The following is a 25,548-nucleotide window of genomic DNA, read 5'->3' on the forward strand; positions in this document are numbered from 1 at the left end:
GTGGAAGCAGCAACGGGATGACCGGGGGTGGGGTCACACACCTAAGAGAAGTGGGCCGTCTTCCAAAACAAACCCCACCGAAACAAAGAAAACAACCAAAAAACAAAAGTGTCACTTTCTGTAATAATTAAATTATTTATTGTATTAGCATCTCATAGACGTAACGTTTTAAAGCCTCAGATCTATTTCCACTGTCCCACCCACAAGCACATGATTGACATTCATCCCCCCCAGGTATAAAGGCTCATTCCCCCTGGTTGATCATCTGCGTGATCATCTGTGTGGTCTTCGGTTGGTCCATCTAATCCCTCAAATTCACCCTGGCAGTGATGGACAGCACAGCTTATGGTAAGGCTCTCCGTTTTATCTTTCATTAAGAGCAAAGAACTCACCTTAGATTGAATCTAGAGATTAGAACAAACGTCACAGAATGTTAGATGTTACGGAAATACTTAATTTGCTTATATAACTATGCAGCATACATGTAGTAGACATGTTTTTGATAATATGGATCATACAGGACTGTCTCAGAAAAATTGAATATTGTGATAAAGTTCTTTATTTTCTGTAATGCAATTAAAAAAAGAAAAATGTCATACATTCTGGATTCATTACAAATCAACTGAAATATTGCAAGCCCTTTATTATTTTAATATTGCTGATTATGGTTTACAGTTTAAGATTAAGATTCCCAGAATATTCTAATTTTTTGAGATAGGATATTTGAGTTTTCTTAAGCTGTAAACCATAATCAGCAATATTAAAATAATAAAAGGCTTGCAATATTTCAGTTGATTTGTAATGAATCCAGAATGTATGACATTTTTGCATTACAGAAAATAAAGGACTTTATCACAATATTCTAATTTTCTGAGACAGTCCTGTATTAGTCGACAATTACCACTTCTGTGAAGCATCTGCAATTAGAAACAGACAAGAAATGATTGAGTATGGATTATAGATCCTTAGCGTTGCTGTGTTTTTCCCAGGTAGGGTTAGTTGTGTAAATGTACAAAATAAAGGCTGTATGGACCTGGCTTGAAGAAAATAAGTGTGATTGCCTTTACACACTGATGCTGTGTTGCTGTTTTTGTAGATTCTTTGTAGGAATGGGTGATATTTTACCGTCAAATAAATTCCTCACGGTAAGAATTTGTATCTCGTGGTAAAAACGATTAATTCCCGTTGATGACGTTTTTGTGCAAAGATGATTTATGGTTCTGTGTTAAATCCACGCACAATGTACGGGAAGGAAGGAAGGAAGGAAGGAAGGAAGGAAGGAAGGAAGGAAGGAAGGAAGGAAGGAAGGAAGGAAGGAAGGAAGGAAGGAAGGAAGGAAGGAAGGAAGGAAGGAAGGAAGGAAGGAAGGAAGGAAGGAAGGAGAAAACAAGGAAGGAGGAAGGAAGGAGAGGGCAGGAGGAAGGAAGGAAGGAAGGAAGGAAGGAAGGAAGGAAGGAAGGAAGTAAGGAAGGAAGGAAGGAAGGAAGGAAGGAAGGAAGGAAGGAAGGAAGGAAGGAAGGAGAAAACAAGGAAGGAGGAAGGAAGGAGAGGGCAGGAGGAAGGAAGGAAGGAAGGAAGGAAGGAAGGAAGGAAGGAAGGAAGGAAGGAAGGAAGGAAGGAAGGAAGGAAGGAAGGAAGGAAGGAAGGAAGGAAGGAAGGAAGGAAGGAAGGAAAGAAAGAAAGAAAGAAAGAAAGAAAGAAAGAAAGAAAGAAAGAAAGAAAGAAAAGAAAGAAAGAAAGAAAGAAAGAAAACAGGATACATTCCCGTTGATGAGGTTTTTGTGTAACAAACATGGCGGATCTGAGAGAGAGATAGATTTATAGTTACAAAGATGGAGTTGAATTGGTATTTTTTTTATCGTCATTCTAATCGTTATGGGGATAAATGCCAGAAATTATCGTGATACATTTTTTAGTCCATACCGCCCAGCCCTAATTCTTTGATCATTCACTTAAAAATATAAACATACAGCTAATAAAACTCTTGCACAGGATCTTGCATCTTGCATCTTTAGGGACAGTTTATCTTGAGTGGTATTTGCAGGGAGAAAGGAAGGAAAGGAGGGAGGGAAGAAGGAAGGAATGGAGAAAATAAGGAAAGAAGGAAGGAAAAACAAAGAAGGTAATAAAGGAACGAATGACGAAAGGGAAGTAGGAAGAAAAAGGAGTAAAGGAGGGTAAAAAAGGAGGAAAAGAGGAAAGGAAGAAGGAAGGAGAGAGCAGGAGGAAAGAAGGATAGAAGAATTGGGTCATTTTGACCCAAAGACAACAAGGGTTAAAATCAAGGAAAATACTTAACTTTGTAAAAATAATAATAATAATAATAATAATAATAATAATAATAATAATAATAATAATAATAATAATAATAATAATTAATAATGATAATAATAATAATAATAATATACATTTTATTTATAGAGCGCTTTTAAAAGATCTCAAAGATGCTTACAATTATTGCAGTAAGTAATACCTTACCAAGGAAAGTCTCCTCACTATTTCTTTCTTAAATCTTTCTTATGTTTTTACAAGGTGTATTTTGTAAATGTAGGTGTGTTCTAGTTTTTAACGTAGTACAGTACTGTCCATATAACTATAATGAGTATCTACAATAAAAGTTTATTTCAGAACATGCCGTAGACTTTAATACGGAAGAGTATTAGGGCCATGCAGGAGAAAAAATATTTGAGAGATTTTTTTTATTGTGCACTTCGAGAAAAAAGTTGAAATGTTGAGAAAAAAGTCGAAATGTCGAGATAAATGTTGAAATACAATTTCAAGAATAAAGTTGAAATTTCGTGTATAAAGTCGAAATTTCGTGAATAAAGTCGGAATTTCAAGAATAAAGTTGAAATACATTTCACTTTTTCTCGAAATTGTACTTCGACATTAATCTCAACATTTCGACTTTTTTCTCGACATTTCGACTTTTTTCTCCAAGTGCATAATGAAAAAAAAATCTTCCACCCCTAAATATGATTTTATTTTTTCTCCTGCCTGGCCCTAATACTCTTCCGTACTTTAACTCTTTTTTTCATATTTTATTAAAATATCATCTATGAATGATGATTAAATCTATGAATGATGATTAAAAATTAACATTAATCATTTCAGTATTTAGATATTAGTAGTTCAGTATTATGCCGCGTTCCATTTACCTCGGAAATCGGAACTGGGAACTGGGAATGGCAACAATTTTGGGAATGGTAACTCGGGGGTGGTGAAGCTTTCTCCCACTTTCCCAGTATGAAATCCCACTTCGAAAGGCGTTCCAGTTGAAAATTCCGACTCAGAACTGGGAAATTCCGACTTCCGAGGACAAATGGAACGCGGCATTTGTCCCTAATAGATAAATTTACTCTGACGTCACTTTGCGTTATCAAATATGTTTTTAGAGCATAAGTAGCTCGTAAAGACGTCAGTAATAAGTTAAAACTCTTGTTTTGGTGAAACTATTTTGGGTTTTCAGGTGTGTGCTTAGCATAGGCGCCGAATTATGTTTTTGCTGGTGGGTGCTGAATGTCATGTAGTGTAGTGTAGCAATTCAGCAACGTAGATTTAACAGCGGTAACGGACATGAACGCCGCACGCACACACACACAGACACACACAAATAATAATCAAATTCTAAAACAAATTCGGGTGTTCATCTGAGGAAAAAGGAGGCTATTTTTCTATAGTTCATAACCAAGATCATTCTTTCTTCCATCTTGATCGTTTCTAATCTACAACAGTAGAATTGAATTTTTTTAATTTCACCGTGCGCCCTGTGACGGCATCTGGGCGGTGTCCAATAGGAGAGAAAGTGGAGGGAGAAAAAAAAGTTGCAGCTTGTAGATCAGAGACGATCAACATGGAAGAAAGAATGATCTTGGCTGTGAGTCTGTGAGGACCTGTGGGATGAGACTGCAGGCCTATCGGGACATCAATAAAAAGGGACAAAAGTGGAGAGAAATCTCCCAGAATTTGGACACACCTGGTGTGTTTAAAAGTGGTAGAAATGTGATATACTTTTGCTCTTTTAACAATAAAATGTTAATTTAAAATAAAATATAGCATTTCCATGCCTCATCTGGGGATCAATTGAATCATATATGGTTATGAAAAGACCACGTGTCAATACTTTTGCAAACTGAAGCACTACAGGTCCGCTAAAATGACTGACATGAGCTAAAAAAAACAACATAGTTCAGAAAGGTTTTTTAATAAAATATGATTCAGCCTGACCTGGCCATCATGGAGCTCCCGAACGAGCCTTTATTCCCCCAAATCCTGTCTTCATGAGGATTTCATGGACCCATCCCCTCCTTGCTGCTGCTGCTCGTCTCCTCCTCCTCAGAAGAAGAACTAAAGCCAGGGCTTTTCTTTGAATCAGGGACACATGCATTTTGCAAACCGAGCTGTAGCTACTGTACGTCCAAATGAGTGGGAAAACGGCGCCAGACCGGAAAAACTTTTTTTCAGTCGCCAAGCAACTTGCAAGAAATGTGTACACAGGTGTATGCGCGCAGGCTCTGCGTCACTCAGACCCTGCGCTCTTGCGCAGCGGCAGTACATACACTTGAATGGGAAAGCCGGCGGCGGCTGTGCGCCCTTTATTTGAAAACCGCTTTAGCCAATCAGTGATTGTTGACATGGGGGCTCCCCTACTCGGCTCTCCCCGTGGGTGCTCGGCCATCTCCGTGGGTGCTCGGGCCCCGAAGCACCCACGGTTCCGGCGCCTATGGTGCTTAGCACACGTGCTAACTCCTCACTGTAAAATACAAATAGATGAATAAATAAACTGTATAGAAACTGTAATTGTGTCACAACACAGTCAGACTAATGAGTTCACACTATTTCCAGGTCCATAGGATATGAGTTAGGTTTTCTAACGGTATGATGCAACTATACTGTTTATGATTTTGTTAATGATGCATCATCTTTTAGGACATTGTCTTGTAAACTGTTGACAAATGTATCAATACCCTTAAAAATTTTCTTACGTTCAGTTTACTTGAACTGTGTTACTGTGTCATGTAAGTATAAATAAAATGGACGAGGATGATGTTGATGTTAATGTTACTTTTATACTGCGTCTCCTGTCTACAGGTACGACGGAGTATTAGGGCCAAACTAAGACAAAAAGAAAATTGGAAATTACGAGAATAAAGTCATAATAATATGAGAATGAAGTCGTAAAATTATGAGAATAAAGTCATAATAATACGAGAATAAAGTCGTAAAATGACGAGAATAAAGTCATAATGTTGCGAGAATAAAGTCGTAATATTACAACTTTATTCTCGTAATTTCCAAATTTTTTTTGTCTTAGTTTGGCCCTAATACTCCGTCGTACTAAATGTATGTTTGAAAGCGTTAATATTGATTCTTAAATATGATAATTTGATGCCTGTCTTTGTTGATCAAGAACATCAAAACTAATTTTTTTTTTTTTTTAGAGAAAACCAGAAATGTTTTATTTTGTAAAAATTAAATTAAATAGCGAACAAACAAATGGAAAAAAAAAAGAAAAAAAGATAACTTGCCAATAGATCGATCAACATAGTGGTAGATAGTTGGAATGATCTTTCCTCTTGTTTATTTTTAGTTACGATCATTTCATGAGAAGATGTAAAATATATCACCAGACATGCAGCTGGAGGATATTCTGCTGCCAAATGTGATTCTAATGCTCGTAAAAGGACTATTGTGTACAGGGCCATGAATGGGTGGAATTCATTTCCCAAACACATCACACAAACAAACGGCATAAGAACATTCAAATTATTATTATTATTATTATTATTATTATTATTATTATTATTATTATTATTATTATTATTATTATTATTATTATTATTATTATTATTATTATTATCTTTTGAATCAGTCTAAGTAACAATTATAGAATATTGAAATAGAGTTCACTGAAAGCAGCAGCTGCTGAGACTGATTGTCTGACCTGCTGGAAATGGAAACATAGTTGGTTTTGACTGTTGTTGAATGTATTTTTTCTTTCTTTTTTTCTGTATTAGTTGTGAAGTTCTAGACTGCAAATGAAATGAAATAGTGGACTGCTTTTCAGACTCTTTGACGACCACAGATGAACTCTTAACTGAGCAGTGTTTTTGTTTCCTGTTAAGCTGGGCATACACTGTGTGATATTTTAAATCGTTTGATTCAGCCCCATCTCAAACTGCACGACTAGATCGCTGAGTTCAAAAGTTCACAGCCCACGATTTATGGTCTCACACTGTACGACCCGATGCTCGGATGCTCCGTCTGCTCACACTATACGATCATAATCCTCACGTCTGCTCACACTATACGATCATAATCCTCCCGTCGGACCTCTGTTACTGGAACTCGAGGCCGGTTTTGGGGCAGGAGTGGGCTGTGTCCACCCAAACGTGCGTCCTGCCCACCTGATCAAAGGTTATGGGGATCCTTTATTTTTTTATAATTTTATTTTTTTATATATATATTAAAAAAATCCCAAAATATCTGTACCGTTTCTGATTGGGCGGGAACTGCGCATCATTTTTTGACACAACAAAGAACGCATACTGCAAAAGTTGTGTCTCGGCGGAGGGACCCGGCGTCCCAGCAAAATGAGAAGAGAAAAAATAGGTGTTCCGAACAGCAGACAGTGCACACACTAAAGGCTGATTTATGGTTCCGCGTTACACCAACGCAGAGCCTACGGCGCAGGGTACGCGGCGACCCGCACCGTACGTGGAAATGCAGTCTTTTTTTCTGCTATTAAAACATGATTTGTAATGTGAATTTGCAACACTTTAAACTACAAATAATAGTTTTTGACGTGACATCAGATATTGCGCATGCTCTCTGTGAAAGGATGAGTCCAATCGGGTCGTAGCTGCTTCAACTGTGATTCCTTCACGAAGAGCGACCAGGATTTCAAACACGCTTGATTTTCTTGCGACCTCACGATTTGTTATCGGGAGCTCGTCGTGAGGTGTTAATCTCTCGTCGTTACCCCACGTACACTGCACGAGGGACGAGCAACGATTGGGTCAAAATCGGGCCCGATCAAAAAAAAGTCGCACGACTGGGAAATCGGCTCAAAACGAGCCGATAATCGCACAGTGTATGCCCGGCTTTATGTTCTCATTTCTCTGTCTTCATTTTGTGGAATGTCTCTTTTTTGCAGAGTATTTTTAATTTGATATTCTTTTTATCTAGCGGAAATGTATGTGGTTCGCTTTTATTATGTTATGTTTTAGTACTATATTATTTTAAAATGTTGGCGGACCCCGGGAAGTAGGAAATAGCTGCAGTCATGCTGTAACTGATGGGGATCCTAATTAAACAATGAAACAGGTTTAGTGTGACTCCAGAGGAGTTGACTCCTTGATGCCTCCTTTCTGCCCCAGACCTGTCCTCCCTGGAGGTCCCTCCTCTCACCCCAGCCAGTACGGAGGTCCTGAACCTGGAGGTCCCTCCTCTCACCCCGGCCAGTACGGACGTCCTGAGCCTGGAGGTCCCTCCTCTCACCCCGGCCAGTACGGAGGTCCTGAGCCGGGCGGTGGAGGCCAGCTTTGCCGGCTTTGCCCAGGAGAGGATCACCTGTCACTTCCCACGTGGTGAGATCCAGCTCTGGTTTCAGTCAGGAGACAACGGGAGAGCAAACTAATGCCTGCATATCTTGTGTCCAGTCGTGTTAGCGTCGCTCCATTGGCTACCTGTAAAATTCAGAATCCAATTTAAAATTGAATAACTGCAAATAAAGCCCAAAACGGCTTAGCTCTGCATTATTTGCAAGACCTGATAGTGCCTTATGTTCCTGGCAGAGTTCTCCGTTCTCGGAGTGCAGGTTTACTCGTAGTTCCTAGAGTATGTAGATTTGGAGGGCGGGCGTTCTGAAGCAAGTAAAAGCAAAAAAATCTTGTTCCACTGGCAGATTTTTCTACTTATTTTAAGTGAAAATCTACTTGAAACAGGTAAAAATTGTTGTTTTTTCCAGTGATGAGTCTTGTTTTAAGTGTAATGAGATTTTTTTTTTTACTAAATGAGACATTTTAACTAGAAATAAGACAAATATTCTTGTTAAGATTTAGAGTTTTTGCAGTGATCCATGTTACTTATCCTGTGAAGGACAGAGTCATATTGATAAGTTCAGAAAAGTGTTTTTTATTGTTGTGTTTTGATGTATTTGATGTAAGCCCAGTGGATATTTAAAGCTTACAGAAGGCTGCATTTAACTGCTGCTATGTCATTCCTGCAGTATTTCTGCAGCTGTTTTGGTCACTGCTATTATTTGTAATATATTATATTATTTGTAATCAGCACAAATTATCTGTCCCCATATGATAAAATCCACCATCCCCACTGATTTTTCTTTTACAACTCGAGTACTGCGGACTGCCAATGGAAATTAGCCTTTCGGCTACAATTGGGTGCATTTACATTTTTAAAATGTTCATTAATATACTGTACATTGTCCCTCTATAACAGGGGTCGGCAACCCGCGGCTCTAGAGCCGCATGTGGCTCTTTAGCGCCACCCTAGTGGCTCCTGGAGCTTTTTCAACATTGTTTGACCTTTTCTTTCCTTTTTTTCTTCTTTTTTTCTTTTTCTTCTCCTTTTTCCTTTTTTTCTCTTTTTTTCTTCTTTTTTTTCTTTCATTCCTTTTTTCATTTTTTTCCTTTTTCCTTTCCTTTTTAGTCACAACATTTCAACTTTTTTCTCGACATTTCGACTTTTTTCTCAACATTTCGACTTTTTTCTCTAAGTTCATAATGAAAAAACATCTTCCCCCAGCTCTAACTATTATAGAAACATGCAGCATGTGTTGTCTTCATTCTAAGGCTTATACAAGACTTTTTTGCAGCTCCAGACATATTTGTCTTTTGTGTTTTTCATCCAATACGGCTCTTTCAACATTTTGGGTTGCCGACCCCTGCTCTATAACAAATAAATGCAAAAGAAAAGAAAGCAAAGCAAGGGACTAGTGTGTTTCCTGTGCGTGTCCTTGCAGAGCCCGGGCTGTGGTCTGAGTGGGAGGTGAGCCACTGGCTGGACTGGTGCAGGGCTGAGTTTGGGTTCCAGGGCCTGCACACGGAGCTGCGGGGCCTGCAGGGCAGGGAGGTGTGCAGCCTGGACAGGGAGGCCTTCCTGGGCCTCACCACGGACCGCGCTGCGGGGGAGATCCTCTGGGAGCACCTGGAGTCCATGAAGGACGGTAAACCTGGGGAACAGCTGGATACAGACATGAACATGTGGAGCACGTTATTTCAATTCAAATATACAAAATGATTAATACATATAAAACAAAGGTATAATACACATAGGCATGTACCTATGGACATGTGTATGTATGTGTGTGTAGGTGTATGTATATATATATATGTATATATGTTATGTATGTGTTTGTACTGTATATGTATATATGGTATGGTATGTATGTATATGTGTAGGTATGTGTATGTACTATTGTATTATTGTATTATTGCTTATATAAATACTGTATGGAATTAAAAAAGGGTAGGTGTCATAAGCTTAGGCTTTTTTTAGTTGAAATTGTATATATATATATATATATATATATATAATTACTAAAAGATACATCCTAGGATGCACTGGGACACATCATCAGTGATGTGCCTGAGATCTTCGGGGGTTTCGGGTCTTTCAACAATCATACCCCATCCTTCAAGTGACCCAGCCGGGGTTGAACAAGCCCCGACTTGTGTCCCAGTAGCATTGGCCCACAGATGGCTCCTCCTGATCCAAAGCCATCTCGAGGCTCTCTCTGCTGCCTCCATGGTGGACTTGATGGCTTCCCTTTTTGCAGCCCTCGTAATGCCAAGTAGGGTGAACACCTTGCACAGCGAGCGGCCAGCAAACCCTCTACAGCCAACTTCAATGGGCTCACAGCCTTCCAGCCTCTTCTTTGGCATTGTTCGACCAGCTCTTGGTACTTCGACCGCTTCCGCTCGTTTCGCCTCCTCTATGCGGTCCTCCCAGGGAACTGTCAGTTCTATCAGTAGCACCTGCCTTGAAGACACTGATGAAAGCATGATGTGTGGCCTCAAAGACGTTGTTGTGATGTGGTCTGGAAACTTGAGCTGCTTGCCCAAGTCCACTTGTAGATCCCAGTCAACTGCTGGGGTGAGGAGACCGGCTGCTGGTTTTGGCTGTGACTGCTGCTGCTCTCCAGCCCTGATGAAGGCAATGTTCCTCTTGCCAGGTTGTTGCTTGCTGCTGTTGCATTTGGCCACGATGGTGGAGATGTCTTCAGCTACTGTCTTCAGCACTTGGTCGTGCCGCCAACGGTAGCGGCCCTCCCCCAGGGCTTTAGAGCAGCTGCTTAAGATGTGTTCCAGAGAGCCTTTCCTGGAACACAGCGCACAGGCAGGAGAGTCAACCATGCCCCAGAGATGGAGATTGGCTGGGCTGGGTAAGACATCGTAGACAGCTTGGACCATGAACTTGATGCGCTGGGGTTCAGCCTGCCTGAACTCAGACCAGGTCACCTTCCTCTCCAACGCTCCCTCCCATCTTGTCCATGCTCCTTACTGCTGGATGCTCACCATCCTGCTGGTCCGTTCCTCCTCAACCCCTGCCCGCACCTCCTTCAGGACTAGCTGGCGTTTTTCCTTACCTCGAACCTTCTCATAGCGAGCTTGAGGAATGGCTCCCAGTCCTGCACGGCCTGTTGCAACAGTGCCCACCAGAGCCCTGTGTCTCAGCCAAGACTCAGCTACCTCCAGGCCTTCCTGAGCCCTCCACTTCCTACCGGTTCGCACCACGATGCCCGCTGATGCCACTTTCGAGTCTTTGGAGTCCTGCTAGAGCAAAGCTTCTCTTGTGCGAGAGACCCTGAACTCGTCTTCAAGGCTGCTGAAAGGGAGCTGGAGTTTGTTGGTCTTCCCATACAGAGCTGCACTACATAGGCTCCGTGGAAAGCCCATCCAACGACGGCGGTGGCTGCTGATCTTCCTCTTTAGAGTCTCCACTGTAGACAAGGGCACTTCATACACCAACAGAGGCCAGAGAACCCGGGGTAGGACGCCATGCTGGTAAATCCATGCCTTAAACATCCCAGGTAGGCCAGACTTGTCAACAGCCGTTAGCCACGTCTCAAGCTCCTTGATGGTTGTTTGGGCTGCTGCAGTGTCCCTGAGACTAAAGTCAAATACCTTGCCCAGGCTCTTGACCGGTTTCTCGGTGATTGATGGGATTGCTGTGCCATCCACAAAGAAGCGAAACTTGTCCACCACCTTTCCCTTCTTCAGCACCATGGCCCTGGATTTTGTTGGTTTAAAGCTCATTCTTGCCCAGGAGATTAGCTTTTCCAGGCCCTGGAGTATCCATCTCGCACCGGGAACCGATGTAGTGGTGACAGTGAGATCGTCCATAAAGGCTCTGATGGGGGGCTGCCGATATATATAGAAGCCGGTTAACAGGCCTAACACTGTTTACTCTAACAATCAATAACATAATATTCATTATTAACTACATATGTCGATGGTACGTCTTAGTTTGAGTCTTAGTATTGGTACTGTAGCAGTCTATACTTCAGAAAATAGGAAAAACAAAAGCCAAACTTAAGGAAACTAACTTCTGTCACCTTGAATGTGCTGTAACTCCAACTGTACCATCAGACACAATCAGCTCCTCAGATCGGTTTTTCTGAAGAACAAATACCACTATTTGTTCTTTCCAAAAAGTATTACCTCCAAGCAACGCAGCTCTAAACTATTGTCAATTTGCTTAATCCTTGTGCTGTCTTCGGGTCAAGGAAGGAGGAAGAGAAAAAGGGAGGAAAGAAGGAAGGAAGAATGAAAAGAAGGAAAGAAAGAAGGAAGGAAGGGAGAAAAGAAGGAGGGAAGGAAGGAAGGAATGAAGGAAGGAAGGAAAGAAGGAAGGAAGGAAGGAAGGAAGGAAGGAAGGAAGGAAGGAAGGAAGGAAGGAAGGAAGGAAGGAAGGAAGGAAGGGATAAAATAAGGAAGGGAGGATGGGAGAAAAGGAAGGGAGAAAAGAAGGAAAGAAGGAAGGAAGGGAGGAAATAAGGTAGGAAGGAAGGAAGGAAGGAAGGAAGGAAGGAAGGAAGGAAGGAAGAAAGGAAGGAAGGAAGGAAGGAAGGAAGGAAGGAAGGAAGGAAGGAAGGAAGGAAGGAAGGAAGGAAGGAAGGAAGGAAGGAAGGAAGGAAGGAAGGGAGAAAATAAGGAAGGGAGGATGGGAGAAAAGGAAGGGAGAAAAGAAGGGAGGGAGGAAAGAAGGAAGGAAGGGAGAAGGAAGGGAGAAAACAAGCAAAGAAGGAAGGAAGGGAGAAAAGAGGAAGGGAAGAAGGAAGGAGAGAGCAGGAGGAAAGAAGGAAGGAAGGGAGAAAAGAGGAAGGGAAGAAGGAAGGAGAGAGCAGGAGGAAAGAAGGAAGGGAAAAATGAAGGAAGGAAGGAAGGAAGGAAGGAAGGAAGGAAGGAAGGAAGGAAGGAAGGAAGGAAGGAAGGAAGGAAGGAAGGAAGGAAGGGAGAAAAGAGGAAGGAAGGAAGGAAGGAAGTAACTGTCAATAATATTACCAAAAACATTGTTAATAAAAAGGTGTCTTAAACCTATTGTTGCACCTTTCCTTGTAGAAAATGTCCTGTTCTCAGTTTCATTCTCATAACTTTTACATATAACTGATTTATTACACGTAATAACATAAGATTGCATGTGTTTGTCCCCCCTCAGAAAACTATTCGGACTATGTTCAGGATTATTCAGACGAACTTAATTACCAGATTCAGTATCGTCCCATGGAGGCCACAAACCTCCAGATTCTGGAGCCGGTGGCTGCGGAGCACGATGGCTACAACTCTGCTGCTGAGACGCCCGGAACGGGCTGGAACCCTGGTAAAAAAACCTAGTGTTTTACCCTCATTTACTGCATCATTACTGGACCTCATCCACAGACCATTTATATATGAATTTTAATAATTAGGGCCTGAGCACTTACAGTGCGAAGGCCCTATTGTATCTGTAGGATTTCTTTTATTTTCTTTCTTTCTTTCTTTCTTTCTTTCTTTCTTTCTTTCTTTCTTTCTTTCTTTCTTTCTTTCTTTCTTTCTTTCTTTCTTTCTTTCTTTCTTTCTTTCTTTCTTTCTTTCTTTCTTTCTTTCTTTCTTTCTTTCTTTCTTTCTTTCTTTCTTTTATTTCTTTCTTCTGATGAAAAGGAGGGCCTTTTTTCCCCCTAAACGTGCGCCAAAAGTCACCAAATTTTGCATGAAAGTCAGGCCTGGCGAAAAATTTGATATTTAATGGTTTGCATTAATGGGCGTGGCAAAATGGCTCAACAGCGCCCCCTAGAAAACTTTGTACCTCAAGCCCCACAATACGGTTTGACGTACATGCACGAAAATCGGCACACACCTGTATCATGGCACAACTTAAAGAAAAGTCTCTTTGCGCCATGGCCCAAACCGAACAGGAAGTCGGCCATTTTGAACGTTTTGAATTAATCGCGTAATTTTGAAGCAATTTATGCCATTTCTTCGGCAGTTAATACGGCCCGAACAGTAACGTGCACCCAGGTGTGTTATACATCAAAATGTGCGTTTCCATCCTGCGACGACGCACATTACTTTTCTCTTTCAAAAATGTTACCGTGGCAGCGCTAGACGCCAAAAAGCTCGCCCCTCCTTCATCTGATTGGTCCATATTTGATAGTTCCCCAAAAGTCACCAAATTTTGCACCCAAGCCAGGCCTGGTGATAAATTTGATATTTCATGGTTTGCATTAATGGGCGTGGCAAAATGGCTCAACAGCGCCCCCTAGAAAACTTTTCTCTACCTAAGATCTAAGTCGTCATTTCTGGTCTGCTCTGTATTCACTTACTCTGTTTGATGTGAAGTCATATGTCAGGATATGTTCCGTAAAATGTTTAAAATGTTTAAATAGCAAAGTTTTTACTAACTTGTTAAATGCTAACATTTCTTTAAAGCTTTTTCAGGAGTTGATGACTTTGTCCTCACAACTAGAACTAGATTGAAAGGCTTTGTCGTGTTTTTCTGCTCTTGTACATTCAGAAGAGAAGGTTTCTCTCAGCGGGGACTCTTGGACTGCTCCTCTCCGTTACCTGGAGTCAGAAACGGGGGAGAGTCTGTGTGATGATGCCTTTGCTTTGCTGCAAAAACACAAGAGCTTCAAGGAATATGCAGGACACACAGCTGATGTGGGCCTGGCGGTGATGCCGGTGATGCTCGCTGGTTACACTGGTAAATGCACATTCTTTATTTTATTTTATTTTATTTAACTTTTATTTAACCAGGAAGTCCTTAAATTACATTAAAATCTCTTTTTTGAGGGAGACCTGGCCAAGATAGCACACCATTACAGAGTTACAAAAATTACTTTAAAAAACACGTTAAAAACAGACACATAGCCTAGAACAAAATCCAGTTCAGAAATAGCAATTGCAATCTTCAGTTACACAGTTTTTTATCAGAGCTTTGAACTCTCACAGGGAGACCCAATCATTAAGCTGTAATGTGTTCTGAAGATTGATCCATGACCAAAATAGGAGAAAGCTGCTCTACCAAGTTCTGTATAAATCCTTGGTTCCTGGTAGAACATCCATCTAGTGCAGGGGTCGGCAACCCGCGGCTCTAGAGCCGCATGCAGCTCTTTAGCGCCGCCCTAGTGGATCCTGGAGCTTTTTAAAAAATGTTAGATTTTTTTTTTTCTTATTTTTCTTTTTTTCCTTTTTTTTTTTCTTTTTTTCTCCTTTTTTCTCTTTTTTCCCTTTTTTCTCTTTTTCTTTTTTCCTTTTTTCTTTTTTTTTCTTTTTTTTCTATCACGAAATTCTGACTATTTCCTCGACATTTCGACTATTCTCTCGACATTTCGACTAATTTTTGACATTTCGACTTTTTTTCGACATTTCGACTTTTTTCTCGCCAATTCGACTTTTTTTCGACATTTCGACTTTTTTCTCGACATTTCGACTTTTTTTTGACATTAAGACTTTTTTCTCGTTATTTTTGTCTTTTTTCTCGACATTTCGACTTTTTTTTGACATTTCGACTTTTTTTCGACATTTCGACTTTTTTCTCGTCATTTTGACTTTTTCCTCAACATTTCGACTATTCTCTTGTCATTTCGACTTTTTTCTCGCCAATTCGACTTTTTTTTGACATTTCGACTTTTTTCTCGACATTTCGACTTTTTTTCGACATTTCGACTTTTTTCTCGTCATTTTTGTCTTTTTTCTCGTAATTTCGACTTTTTTCTCGACATTTCGACTTTTTTTCGACATTTCGACTTTTTTTTCTCGACATTTCGACTTTTTTCTCGTCATTTTTGTCTTTTTCCTCAACATTTCGACTTTTCTCTTGACATTTTGACTTTTTTCTCGTCATTTTTGTCTTTTTTCTCGTCATTTTGACTTTTTCCTCAACATTTCAACTTTTTTCTCGACATTTCGACTTTTTTCTCGAGATTGTACTTCAACATTAATCTCAAAATTTCGACTTTTTTCTCGACATTTCAACTTTTTTCGCGACATTTCGACTTTTCTCTCGAAGTGCATAATGAAAAAAAAAATCTTCCCCCAGTTCTAACTAATATAGAAACATGCAGCATGTGTTGTCTTCATTCTAAGGCTTATACAAGACTTTTCATTTTTTGCGGCTCCAGACATATTTGTTTTTTGTGTTTTTGGTCCAATATGGCTCTTTCAACATTTTGGGTTGCCAATCCCTGGTCTAGTGGAACGAAGATTATACCAACTGTTGGTGAGTGATGGGAGATTCCACAGATACGAAGGAAGTTTACCCAGTGTGGCTTCGTACATAAAAACATCCCAATGCTGCTTCCTCCTTAGGCTTAATGAAGGCCAGGAAACCCACTCCTAAAGTACACAGTGATGTGTCTGGGACAATGACTTGGATATAAAACGTAAAGCATTGTGATACACAGAGTCGAGGGAGCGAAGTGTAGAGGAGGCAGCACGCATGTCAATAATATCCCCATAGTCTAGAACACTTAAGAACGTAGCCTGTATAAGTGTTTTCCTAACTGTTAAATTAAGGCAGGCCCTATTTTGATAATAAAAACCCAGCCTAAACTTTAGTTTTTTCATTAGGTTCTCAATATGCACTCTGAAAGACAGTTTGAGTTTGAGTTTGAGTTTATTTTGATCAGCAATCATTGAAAAAATGTCCATCCAACAAAACAAGAAAGGGTACATAAGTCTGACCGAAGGGGTTAAGCTAACGAGCTTATAGATGCCCTAACCTTTATACCATCAAATCATATATAGCATACGTATATACAGTATGCACACATACACATTGATACATTCATGCATCTACACCCATATAAAGTGCACATACTCATATACACATAGATTTTCACACGTACACACATACCTACCACCTATACATGCAAATACACAAACACAGCTAATACCAAACATACAGTAATACCAGAGATTCAGTTCAATTGCCCCCTAAATCGTGATTATATACCATCATGTCTATACAGTACATATCCAGAATATTGTTTTTAAATTATTTTTTGAATTGCACAATATTTGTACTTTCTTTGACCTTGTCAGGTAACTTATTCCACAGCTTCACCCCATGCACAGATACACACATGCTTTTCCCAGTAGTATGTACAATCGGTTGTTTGAAATTCCATCTCCCTCTAAGCTCAAATCCTCCTTCTCTATTACTAAACATTTTTTGTATATTGCCAGGAAGTAAATTATTTTGTGCTTTATACAAAATTTGAGTGGTTTTGTACTCAACCAAATCCCAGAATTCCAGTGCCTTTGATTTTCAAAACAGAGCATTTGTGTGTTCATGATATTCTATATTATTTACTATTCTTATTACTCTCTTTTGCATGTTGTATATTGTCTGTAGGTTGCTTCTGTAGATGTTCCCCCATAATTCAACACAATAAGTCAGATATGGTAAAAACAGTGTACAGTACAGTGTTTGCAGTGATTTGTTGTTCAGAATATGCAGCTTTATTTTGCATAGAATCCCCCAGAGAGCCTATCATCCACCCAAAAACCCAAGTATTTGAAGGATGATACTCTTTCAATTGAGTCCTCTCCTAAGGTATGAATGCCAACATTACCTGAGATCTGGGAGCCAGTTCTAGAAAAGATCATAAATTCGGTTTTCTTAGCGTTAAGAACCAACTTTAGACCATATAATGAGGCCTGCAGCTGTTGGAGGTCTGGAGGCAACAGAGTACATTATTGTATCATCTGCATAAAGATGCACTTTAGCTGTGAGCATGTCCTTCCCAATGTTTTTTTATAAAAATAGAATATAAGTTATTTGATTTAATATACCGTATTTTCTGCACTATAAGGCGCACCTAAAAGCCTTTCAAAAGCTGACCATGCGCCTTATAATCCGGTGCACCTTATATATGGATCAATATTGAGCAAAGGCTCTGTGTGTATTGTTGAAATGTCTTGCGACATTTGACCGTTTATTGTTAGACAGTTTTTCTCCACAAATGAGTCATACTGGTAGGCCGCTCTCATCAGAGCTAAATGCAAATGAATCTGCCCAGGCACCAAGGAATGTTCCATTTTCTTCAGATATTTTTCTTTTCTTACATTCATTTCATACATTTCTCCATACTTGGCCTTGCTGGGGTTGAAAGTCGCGACGAATGGATGGCGTTTTGGATTTTGCGAGTATGACGTTTATTTTGAGCGACGAAAAACAATAAAATATATTTATTCTAATATGTCAAGATCACAATAATCTTCCAATTTAGAACTAAAATATTAAAGAACTAACACAAATAAAATACACTTCCATTAAATACTTTTTTTTTTTTGTAATTTATTTTCCCAAGCCACTCGGAGTATCAGTATAAGGATGAAAGAGGCTCCGGAGCCGCGGGTTGAGACCCCCGGTCTAATGGATGATAACGTAACCCCAGCCTCTACTGTAGCGCCTTATAATGCGGTGCGCCTTATATATGGAAAACGTTTTAAAATGCGTCATTCATTGAAGGTGCACCTTATAGTGTGGATAATACGGTAAATGAGCAGTAGATGATAGATTCCTAATGAAGTTGTGGGTGTTTCTCCAGGTACTGGTCCTATCCAGCTGTGGCAGTTCCTGCTGGAGCTGCTGACCGACCGGAGCTGCCAGTCGTGTATCGGCTGGACCGGAGACGGCTGGGAGTTCAAGCTCAAGGACCCGGATGAGGTGATAGCACAATAATCACATTTTACCGTTGGTACCAACTTTCTATGACAAAATATACACAGGACTGTCTCAGAAAATTAGAATATTGTGATAAAGTTCTTTATTTTCTGTAATGCAATTAAAAAAAGCAAAAATGTCATACATTCTGGATTCATTACAAATCAACTGAAATATTGCAAGCCTTTTATTATTTTAATATTGATGATTATGTCTTACAGTTTAAGATTAAGATTCCCAGAATATTCTTGTGAATTTTTTGAGATAGGATATTTGAGTTTTCTTAGTTTTCCCGTACACACGTAGCAGGGTATCTGCTAAACCAAAGATATTTTCCTACGTTTGGACCTGTCATCCACATGAAAACACAAATAAACGAATGTTTAAAAAAACTCTGGGCAAAGTGAAGATTTTTGAAAACTCCGTTTATGTACATGCGTGTAGACCAGGGGTCCGTTTCACAAAGCAGGTTTAGTGAGAACTCGGAGTCTGTTAACCCTGAAATGAGGGAAACTCTGAGTTTTCCGTTTCACAAAGGGAGGTAACTCAAACCAGAGAAAGAGGAGTAACTCTAGCCTGTTTCACAAAGAGAGGTAACTTAAGCTCTCGGTCAATTACCGTAGTAACAGACTCTCTGAACCTAACCTGGTCAGTTACCGTAGTAACAGACTCTCTGAACCTAACCTGGTCAGTTACCGTAGTAACAGACTCTCTGAACCTAACCTGGTCAGTTACCGTAGTAACAGACTCTCTGAATCTAACCTGGTCAGTTACCGTAGTAACAGACGCTCTGAACCTAACCTGGTCAGTTACCGTAGTAACAGACTCTCTGAATCTAACCTGGTCAGTTACCGTAGTAACAGACTCTCTGAATCTAACCTGGTCAGTTACCGTAGTAACAGACTCTCTGAATCTAACCTGGTCAGTTACCGTAGTAACAGACTCTCTGAACCTAACCTGGTCAGTTACCGTAGTAACAGACGCTCTGAACCTAACCTGGTCAGTTACCGTAGTAACAGACTCTGAATCTAACCTGGTCAGTTACCGTAGTAACAGACTCTCTGAACCTAACCTGGTCAGTTACCGTAGTAACAGACTCTCTGAACCTAACCTGGTCAGTTACCGTAGTAACAGACTCTCTGAACCTAACCTGGTCAGTTACCGTAGTAACAGACTCTGAACCTAACCTGGTCAGTTACCGTAGTAACAGACTCTCTGAACCTGGGCAGTTACCGTAGTAACAGACTCTCTGAACCTGGGCAGTTACCGTAGTAACAGACGCTCTGAACCTAACCTGGTTACCGTAGTAACAGACTCTCTGAACCTAACCTGGTCAGTTACCGTAGTAACAGACTCTCTGAACCTAACCTGGTCAGTTACCGTAGTAACAGACTCTCTGAATCTAACCTGGTCAGTTACCGTAGTAACAGACTCTCTGAACCTAACCTGGTCAGTTACCGTAGTAACAGACTCTCTGAACCTAACCTGGTCAGTTGCCGTAGTAACAGACTCTCTGAATCTAACCTGGTCAGTTACCGTAGTAACAGACTCTCTGAACCTAACCTGGTCAGTTACCGTAGTAACAGACGCTCTGAACCTAACCTGGTCAGTCACCGTAGTAACAGACTCTCTGAATCTAACCTGGTCAGTTACCGTAGTAACAGACTCTCTGAATCTAACCTGGTCAGTTACCGTAGTAACAGACGCTCTGAATCTAACCTGGTCAGTTACCGTAGTAACAGACTCTCTGAATCTAACCTGGTCAGTTACCGTAGTAACAGACTCTGAACCTAACCTGGTCAGTCACCGTAGTAACAGACTCTCTGAATCTAACCTGGTCAGTTACCGTAGTAACAGACTCTCTGAACCTAACCTGGTCAGTTACCGTAGTAACAGACTCTGAACCTAACCTGGTCAGTTACCGTAGTAACAGACTCTCTGAACCTGGGCAGTTACCGTAGTAACAGACTCTCTGAACCTAACCTGGTCAGTTACCGTAGTAACAGACTCTCTGAACCTAACCTGGTCAGTTACCGTAGTAACAGACTCTCTGAATCTAACCTGGTCAGTTGCCGTAGTAACAGACTCTCTGAACCTAACCTGGTCAGTTGCCGTAGTAACAGACTCTCTGAATCTAACCTGGTCAGTTACCGTAGTAACAGACTCTCTGAACCTAACCTGGTCAGTTACCGTAGTAACAGACGCTCTGAACCTAACCTGGTCAGTTACCGTAGTAACAGACGCTCTGAACCTAACCTAACAGTGGCGCTTTTGCATTAGTATCTGTTCAGCTCGGTTCTACCCGTTTTGCGCTTTTGCATTAGGGCTGAGACGAGTAGAGCCGCTCCAAGTCGATACCTTTTTCTGTAACCATTTCAGTGAGGTTCTGAAAGCGGGCTGAGCAGGGACTATTTCTGACGTCACCACCTCCTCGCCACTGATTGGTCGGGGGGCGGGGACGTCACCACCCTCCGCGCCTCTGATTGGTCGGGGGCGGGGCCGTCAGACATTTGAATCAGGAAGCGGGAGTCAGCGCGAGGGGACTCGCGGCGATTTTATTATAAAGCATAAAACGTCTGTTTGGTGATCCAACTCTGAGGTGCAGATGTTCATAAACCTGGTGGCTGTCGAGAAAAAAATAAAAAAGCGATGTAGACGGGCTGTTTTACTCTCAGCCGCTCCCGGCTCCAGCTGATTTCTCATCAGCGCCGACAAACAAAGGTGCTGCGTAATCGAGTACGTCACAGCAGCTTCACCCCAACCTGCCCACTTCTCCCCTGGCTGTGGAAAAACACACGTGTGGAACCGTGCCGTGCCGCGCCGAGCAGAGCCGGGCTGATCCGATACTAGTGCAAAAGTGGCTCTGGTCAGTTACCGTAGTAACAGACGCTCTGAATCTAACCTGGTCAGTTACCGTAGTAACAGACTCTGAACCTAACCTGGTCAGTTACCGTAGTAACAGACTCTCTGAACCTAACCTGGTCAGTTACCGTAGTAACAGACTCTCTGAACCTAACCTGGTCAGTTACCGTAGTAACAGACTCTGAACCTAACCTGGTCAGTTACCGTAGTAACAGACTCTCTGAACCTAACCTGGTCAGTTACCGTAGTAACAGACTCTGAACCTAACCTGGTCAGTTACCGTAGTAACAGACTCTCTGAACCTAACCTGGTCAGTTACCGTAGTAACAGACTCTGAATCTAACCTGGTCAGTTACCGTAGTAACAGACTCTGAACCTAACCTGGTCAGTTACCGTAGTAACAGACTCTCTGAACCTAACCTGGTCAGTTACCGTAGTAACAGACTCTGAACCTAACCTGGTCAGTTACCGTAGTAACAGACTCTCTGAACCTGGGCAGTTACCGTAGTAACAGACTCTCTGAACCTGGGCAGTTACCGTAGTAACAGACTCTCTGAACCTAACCTGGTCAGTTACCGTAGTAACAGACTCTCTGAACCTAACCTGGTCAGTTACCGTAGTAACAGACTCTCTGAATCTAACCTGGTCAGTTACCGTAGTAACAGACTCTCTGAACCTAACCTGGTCAGTTACCGTAGTAACAGACTCTCTGAATCTAACCTGGTTGAATTCTAATAAATAAGAGCATAATACAGGGGTCTCCAACTCCGGTCCTGGATCCACCTATCCAGCATGTTTTAGGTGTCTCCCTGCATGAACACACCTGATTCTAATCAATGGTCGTCATTAACTTGTCATCAAGGTCCGGACAGTTCTGTTGCGGACACAGCTCCTTGTATCATGGTGTTCTGAAGCAGGGAAAGATCTAAAACATGCTGGATAGCTGCTCTCCAGGACCGGAGTTGGAGAACCCTGGCATAATATGTCTCTGTATTGGTTCAATACGGAACGCAACTTTTAATTCCCAATTACGGAATAATTACGTATTTCAAGGGACGGGTGGCGAGCCTATTATCATAAACCTGTCCAAGCCATCAAGGAGTTCCACAGGATAGCAGGTGAATGATGTAGAGATCTGTTAAATTAATTTTATATTATATTCTGTGCTGCAGTGTTACTCTTTTTTCGAAAAACTTGTTCAAATTCGCCGTATGCGCGCATTAAAATCTCTAATTCCATTTGGGTGAAAAAGGACACGGTGTGAAGTATGTGGATCTTTTGCCGTTGTTGTCACCGGTTGCCATGGTGAATCGTTGTATAAGGGCTCTATAGATACTGGCTTTTGATAGTTGTGACGCACGCGCTTACCTCCAGGTGAAACTACTTAGGGCCTGTTTTACTAAAGGTTTGCGTGCGTAAAAACGTGTGCAAACTTGACATCACCCACAAACCAAAGTGCCAGCTGATCTACTAACAGCGTGCAAAGAGGACTGCGCCTCTCAAATGAGCAAAATAGCACACGCTGTTCATTTAGTACTTTTGCCCTGATGAATAATCAATATGGGGCGTACCCGCCAGAAAGCGCTAAATACTGGGAGGGGAAAATGCAAATAGGTTCATTTACCACACGCAATGAGATTTACCAAGCCTGAAAGTTACTGCGGGGATTGTGATTGCGTCTGTATTTAATACGTTCAAAAGGAAGGTGCTAATCTGCCCAGCATTACGCACCGATGGCTGCTGTTATTGTGGCAAGGAGGCGACATCGCCAAAATCAAAGAATACGCAGAGAGAGTCTTTATTCTGCTGCATGCTATTTTAAAAATGGTTGCACAAGTTTTATTAAAGGCCACTTTTTCTTTAGTTCTTCGCCTTATATCTTGCCACCTTCTTTTAACTTCATCTGCCGTTCTTTTTGTCTTACCAACTGCATTTATTCTATCGCAGATTTTCTCCCATATTGCGTTTCTTTTGGTAATGTTTAAATGTCTTTGCTGTAGTTCATGAATGTGTTTATTTGCCTCTTCCACTAATAACTCTAACTCCAACTCGTCAAATTTCATTTTGCGCTTGCGACTATCCTGCTTTCCATCCAGACTCTCCATGGCGCAAACCGTAAGACACGCAACACCTCATTTAAATACCGAGGTTTGCACCTGTTATCAATTGCGCAAGCATTCTTAGTTGATCACCGGCAAAACACACAACAACAGCACGTGCAAACTTTTTCAGTGCACACGCAATTTAGTACTCTTTATTTAGGATCTTAGTAAATCAGGCCCTTAGAGTTGAGTAAATTACCTCAAATCCGCTGTTCTGGAACCGAAAACTCAGAGTTTCCGATCTCAGAGTAGATCAACTAAGAGTTCAGGATTAGACTCAGAGTTTGTTGAACCTGCTTTGTGAGACGGACCCCTGGTGTAGAGAGAGACAACCAGAGTTTTGCGTTTTCGAACGTCACATTATGTGCCAAAACAACAACAAATCTGCTCTGCCGTCTAACGTGCGACCTTTGTTTACTACAGAACTACAGAAGCATGAATGCCTTGAAAACTGCGGTGGTTCTAATTATTGTGCGGGCGTTGTTTACTTTTATTTTACACGCCCAACTCCTGCTCCAAGAGCACAGGCGATAGACAAGATAGCGGTCGGTAATTTACCCCCTCTTAGACACTCCACCTAGGCATGAACCTCGCCGTAATCGTCGACGTCGCTTTTGGGTCAGACCGGGACGCACTGCCAGCTGGTGGGAAAACTTCCAGACTGAAGTCGTACTCCCAGAGGAATGGCGTGAGGGCTATTCTGATAGGGTAGGATTTGGGGAAAATATCGGAAATAATGCCATCTACAGGTTTGGAATGCTTATGAATGTGGTCGAAAACGCAGATCTTCGGTTATGTGTGGAAGGTTTTTTTTTTTTAAACGATGTAATGTGGATACAAATTATTTAATAAACGGAGGGGGGAAATATTCGGTTTTAAAAATACCCGGCTACGTGTGGACATAGCCTTAAACTGTAAGCCATGATCAGCAATATTAAAATAATAAAATGCTTGCAATATTTCAGTTGATTTGTAATGAATCCAGAATGTATGACATTTTTGTTTTTTTAATTGCATTACAGAAAATAAAAGACTTTATCACAATATTCTAATTTTCTGAGACAGTCCTATATTTGTAAAGATCTGAGATATTGATTTTGTGTTTGAACTCAGTGATTTGAGCACATGAAGCTTGGGAGGATCAAACAGGATAAAAAAAAGCAACATTTTTTTAATAAAAAAATTGGCCTACCCCACATGATATTTTGTAGTATTTATTTTTCTTATGAAAGCTAACTGATGAAAAGAGTAACAGCTGGACATAACTGTGACCACACACACACACACACACACACACACACACACACACACACACACACACACACACACACACACACACACACACACACACACACACACACACACACACACACACACACACACACACACACACGCTGACGGAGTGCTGGTGGTTTGGTTTCCAGGTGGCGCTGCTGTGGGGGAAGAGGAAGAACAAACCTAAAATGAACTATGAGAAACTGAGTCGTGGCCTCCGTTACTACTACGACAAGAACATCATCCGCAAGACGGCTGGGAAGCGCTACGTTTACCGCTTCGTCCGCAACCTGCAAGGCCTGCTGGGATACGGACCCGGGGAGCTGCACGCCATGCTGGACTCCAGCGATAAGAAACCCTCGTGAGACGGGACGTTAACCCACTGCAGCCTCAGCGCTCCTGCTGCTGATATCAGCTTTTTTCTATTTTCAAAAAATGAAACTAATAGCAAATTACGTTTCTATCTACGGTGGCAGAGACCCGCCATTGCTGAAAATTAAAGAAAACGCTGCAAATAAAAACAAATGCTGCTGCAAATAAAAGAAACGCTGCAAATAAAAACAAACGCTGCTGCAAATAAAATAAATGCTGCAAATATAAAGAAACGCCGCTGCAAATAAAATAAACGCTGCAAATAAAATAAACGCTGCAAATAAAAACAAACGCCGCTGCAAATAAAATAAACGCTTTGCAAATAAAATAAACGCTGCAAATAAAAACAAACGCCGCTGCAAATAAAAGAAATGCTGCAAATATAAAGAAACGCCGCTGCAAATAAAATAAACGCTGCAAATAAAAACAAACGCCGCTGCAAATAAAATAAACGCTGCAAATAAAAACAAACGTTGCTGCAAATAAAATAAACGCTGCAAATAAAAGTAAACGTTGCTGCAAATAAAATAAACGCTTAGCAAATAAAATAAACGCTGCAAATAAAAACAAATGTTGCTGCAAATAAAAGAAACGCTGCAAATATAAAGAAACACTGCTGAAAATAAAAAAACGACGCAAATAAAAAAGCCACAACGGAAGTGAATTACTGGGGACTATTTTTGCTGATGCACCGGTGTTTTTTACATGAGAGGAGAAGAAGAAGACGAAGAAGACGTAAGTGAAAAGGAAGAAATAAGAAGAG

General features: G+C 41.1%; 1 protein-coding gene across 1 annotated transcript; it reads left to right on the forward strand.

Moving 5' to 3' along the window:
- The first annotated feature begins 5,033 nt into the window (after window positions 1-5,033).
- Window positions 5,034-24,778, forward strand: LOC133420879 (protein C-ets-2-like). Its single transcript, XM_061710760.1, has 8 exons — window positions 5,034-5,091; window positions 7,380-7,589; window positions 8,984-9,187; window positions 10,627-10,746; window positions 12,682-12,843; window positions 14,017-14,205; window positions 18,059-18,177; window positions 24,563-24,778. The coding sequence occupies exons 1-8, from the start codon at window positions 5,034-5,036 to the stop codon at window positions 24,776-24,778; spliced, it is 1,278 nt and encodes a 425-aa protein (XP_061566744.1).
- Window positions 24,779-25,548: the final 770 nt, after the last annotated feature.

Source organism: Cololabis saira, chromosome 20 (assembly GCF_033807715.1).
Source record: "Cololabis saira isolate AMF1-May2022 chromosome 20, fColSai1.1, whole genome shotgun sequence".
Lineage (NCBI taxonomy): Eukaryota > Metazoa > Chordata > Actinopteri > Beloniformes > Belonidae > Cololabis > Cololabis saira.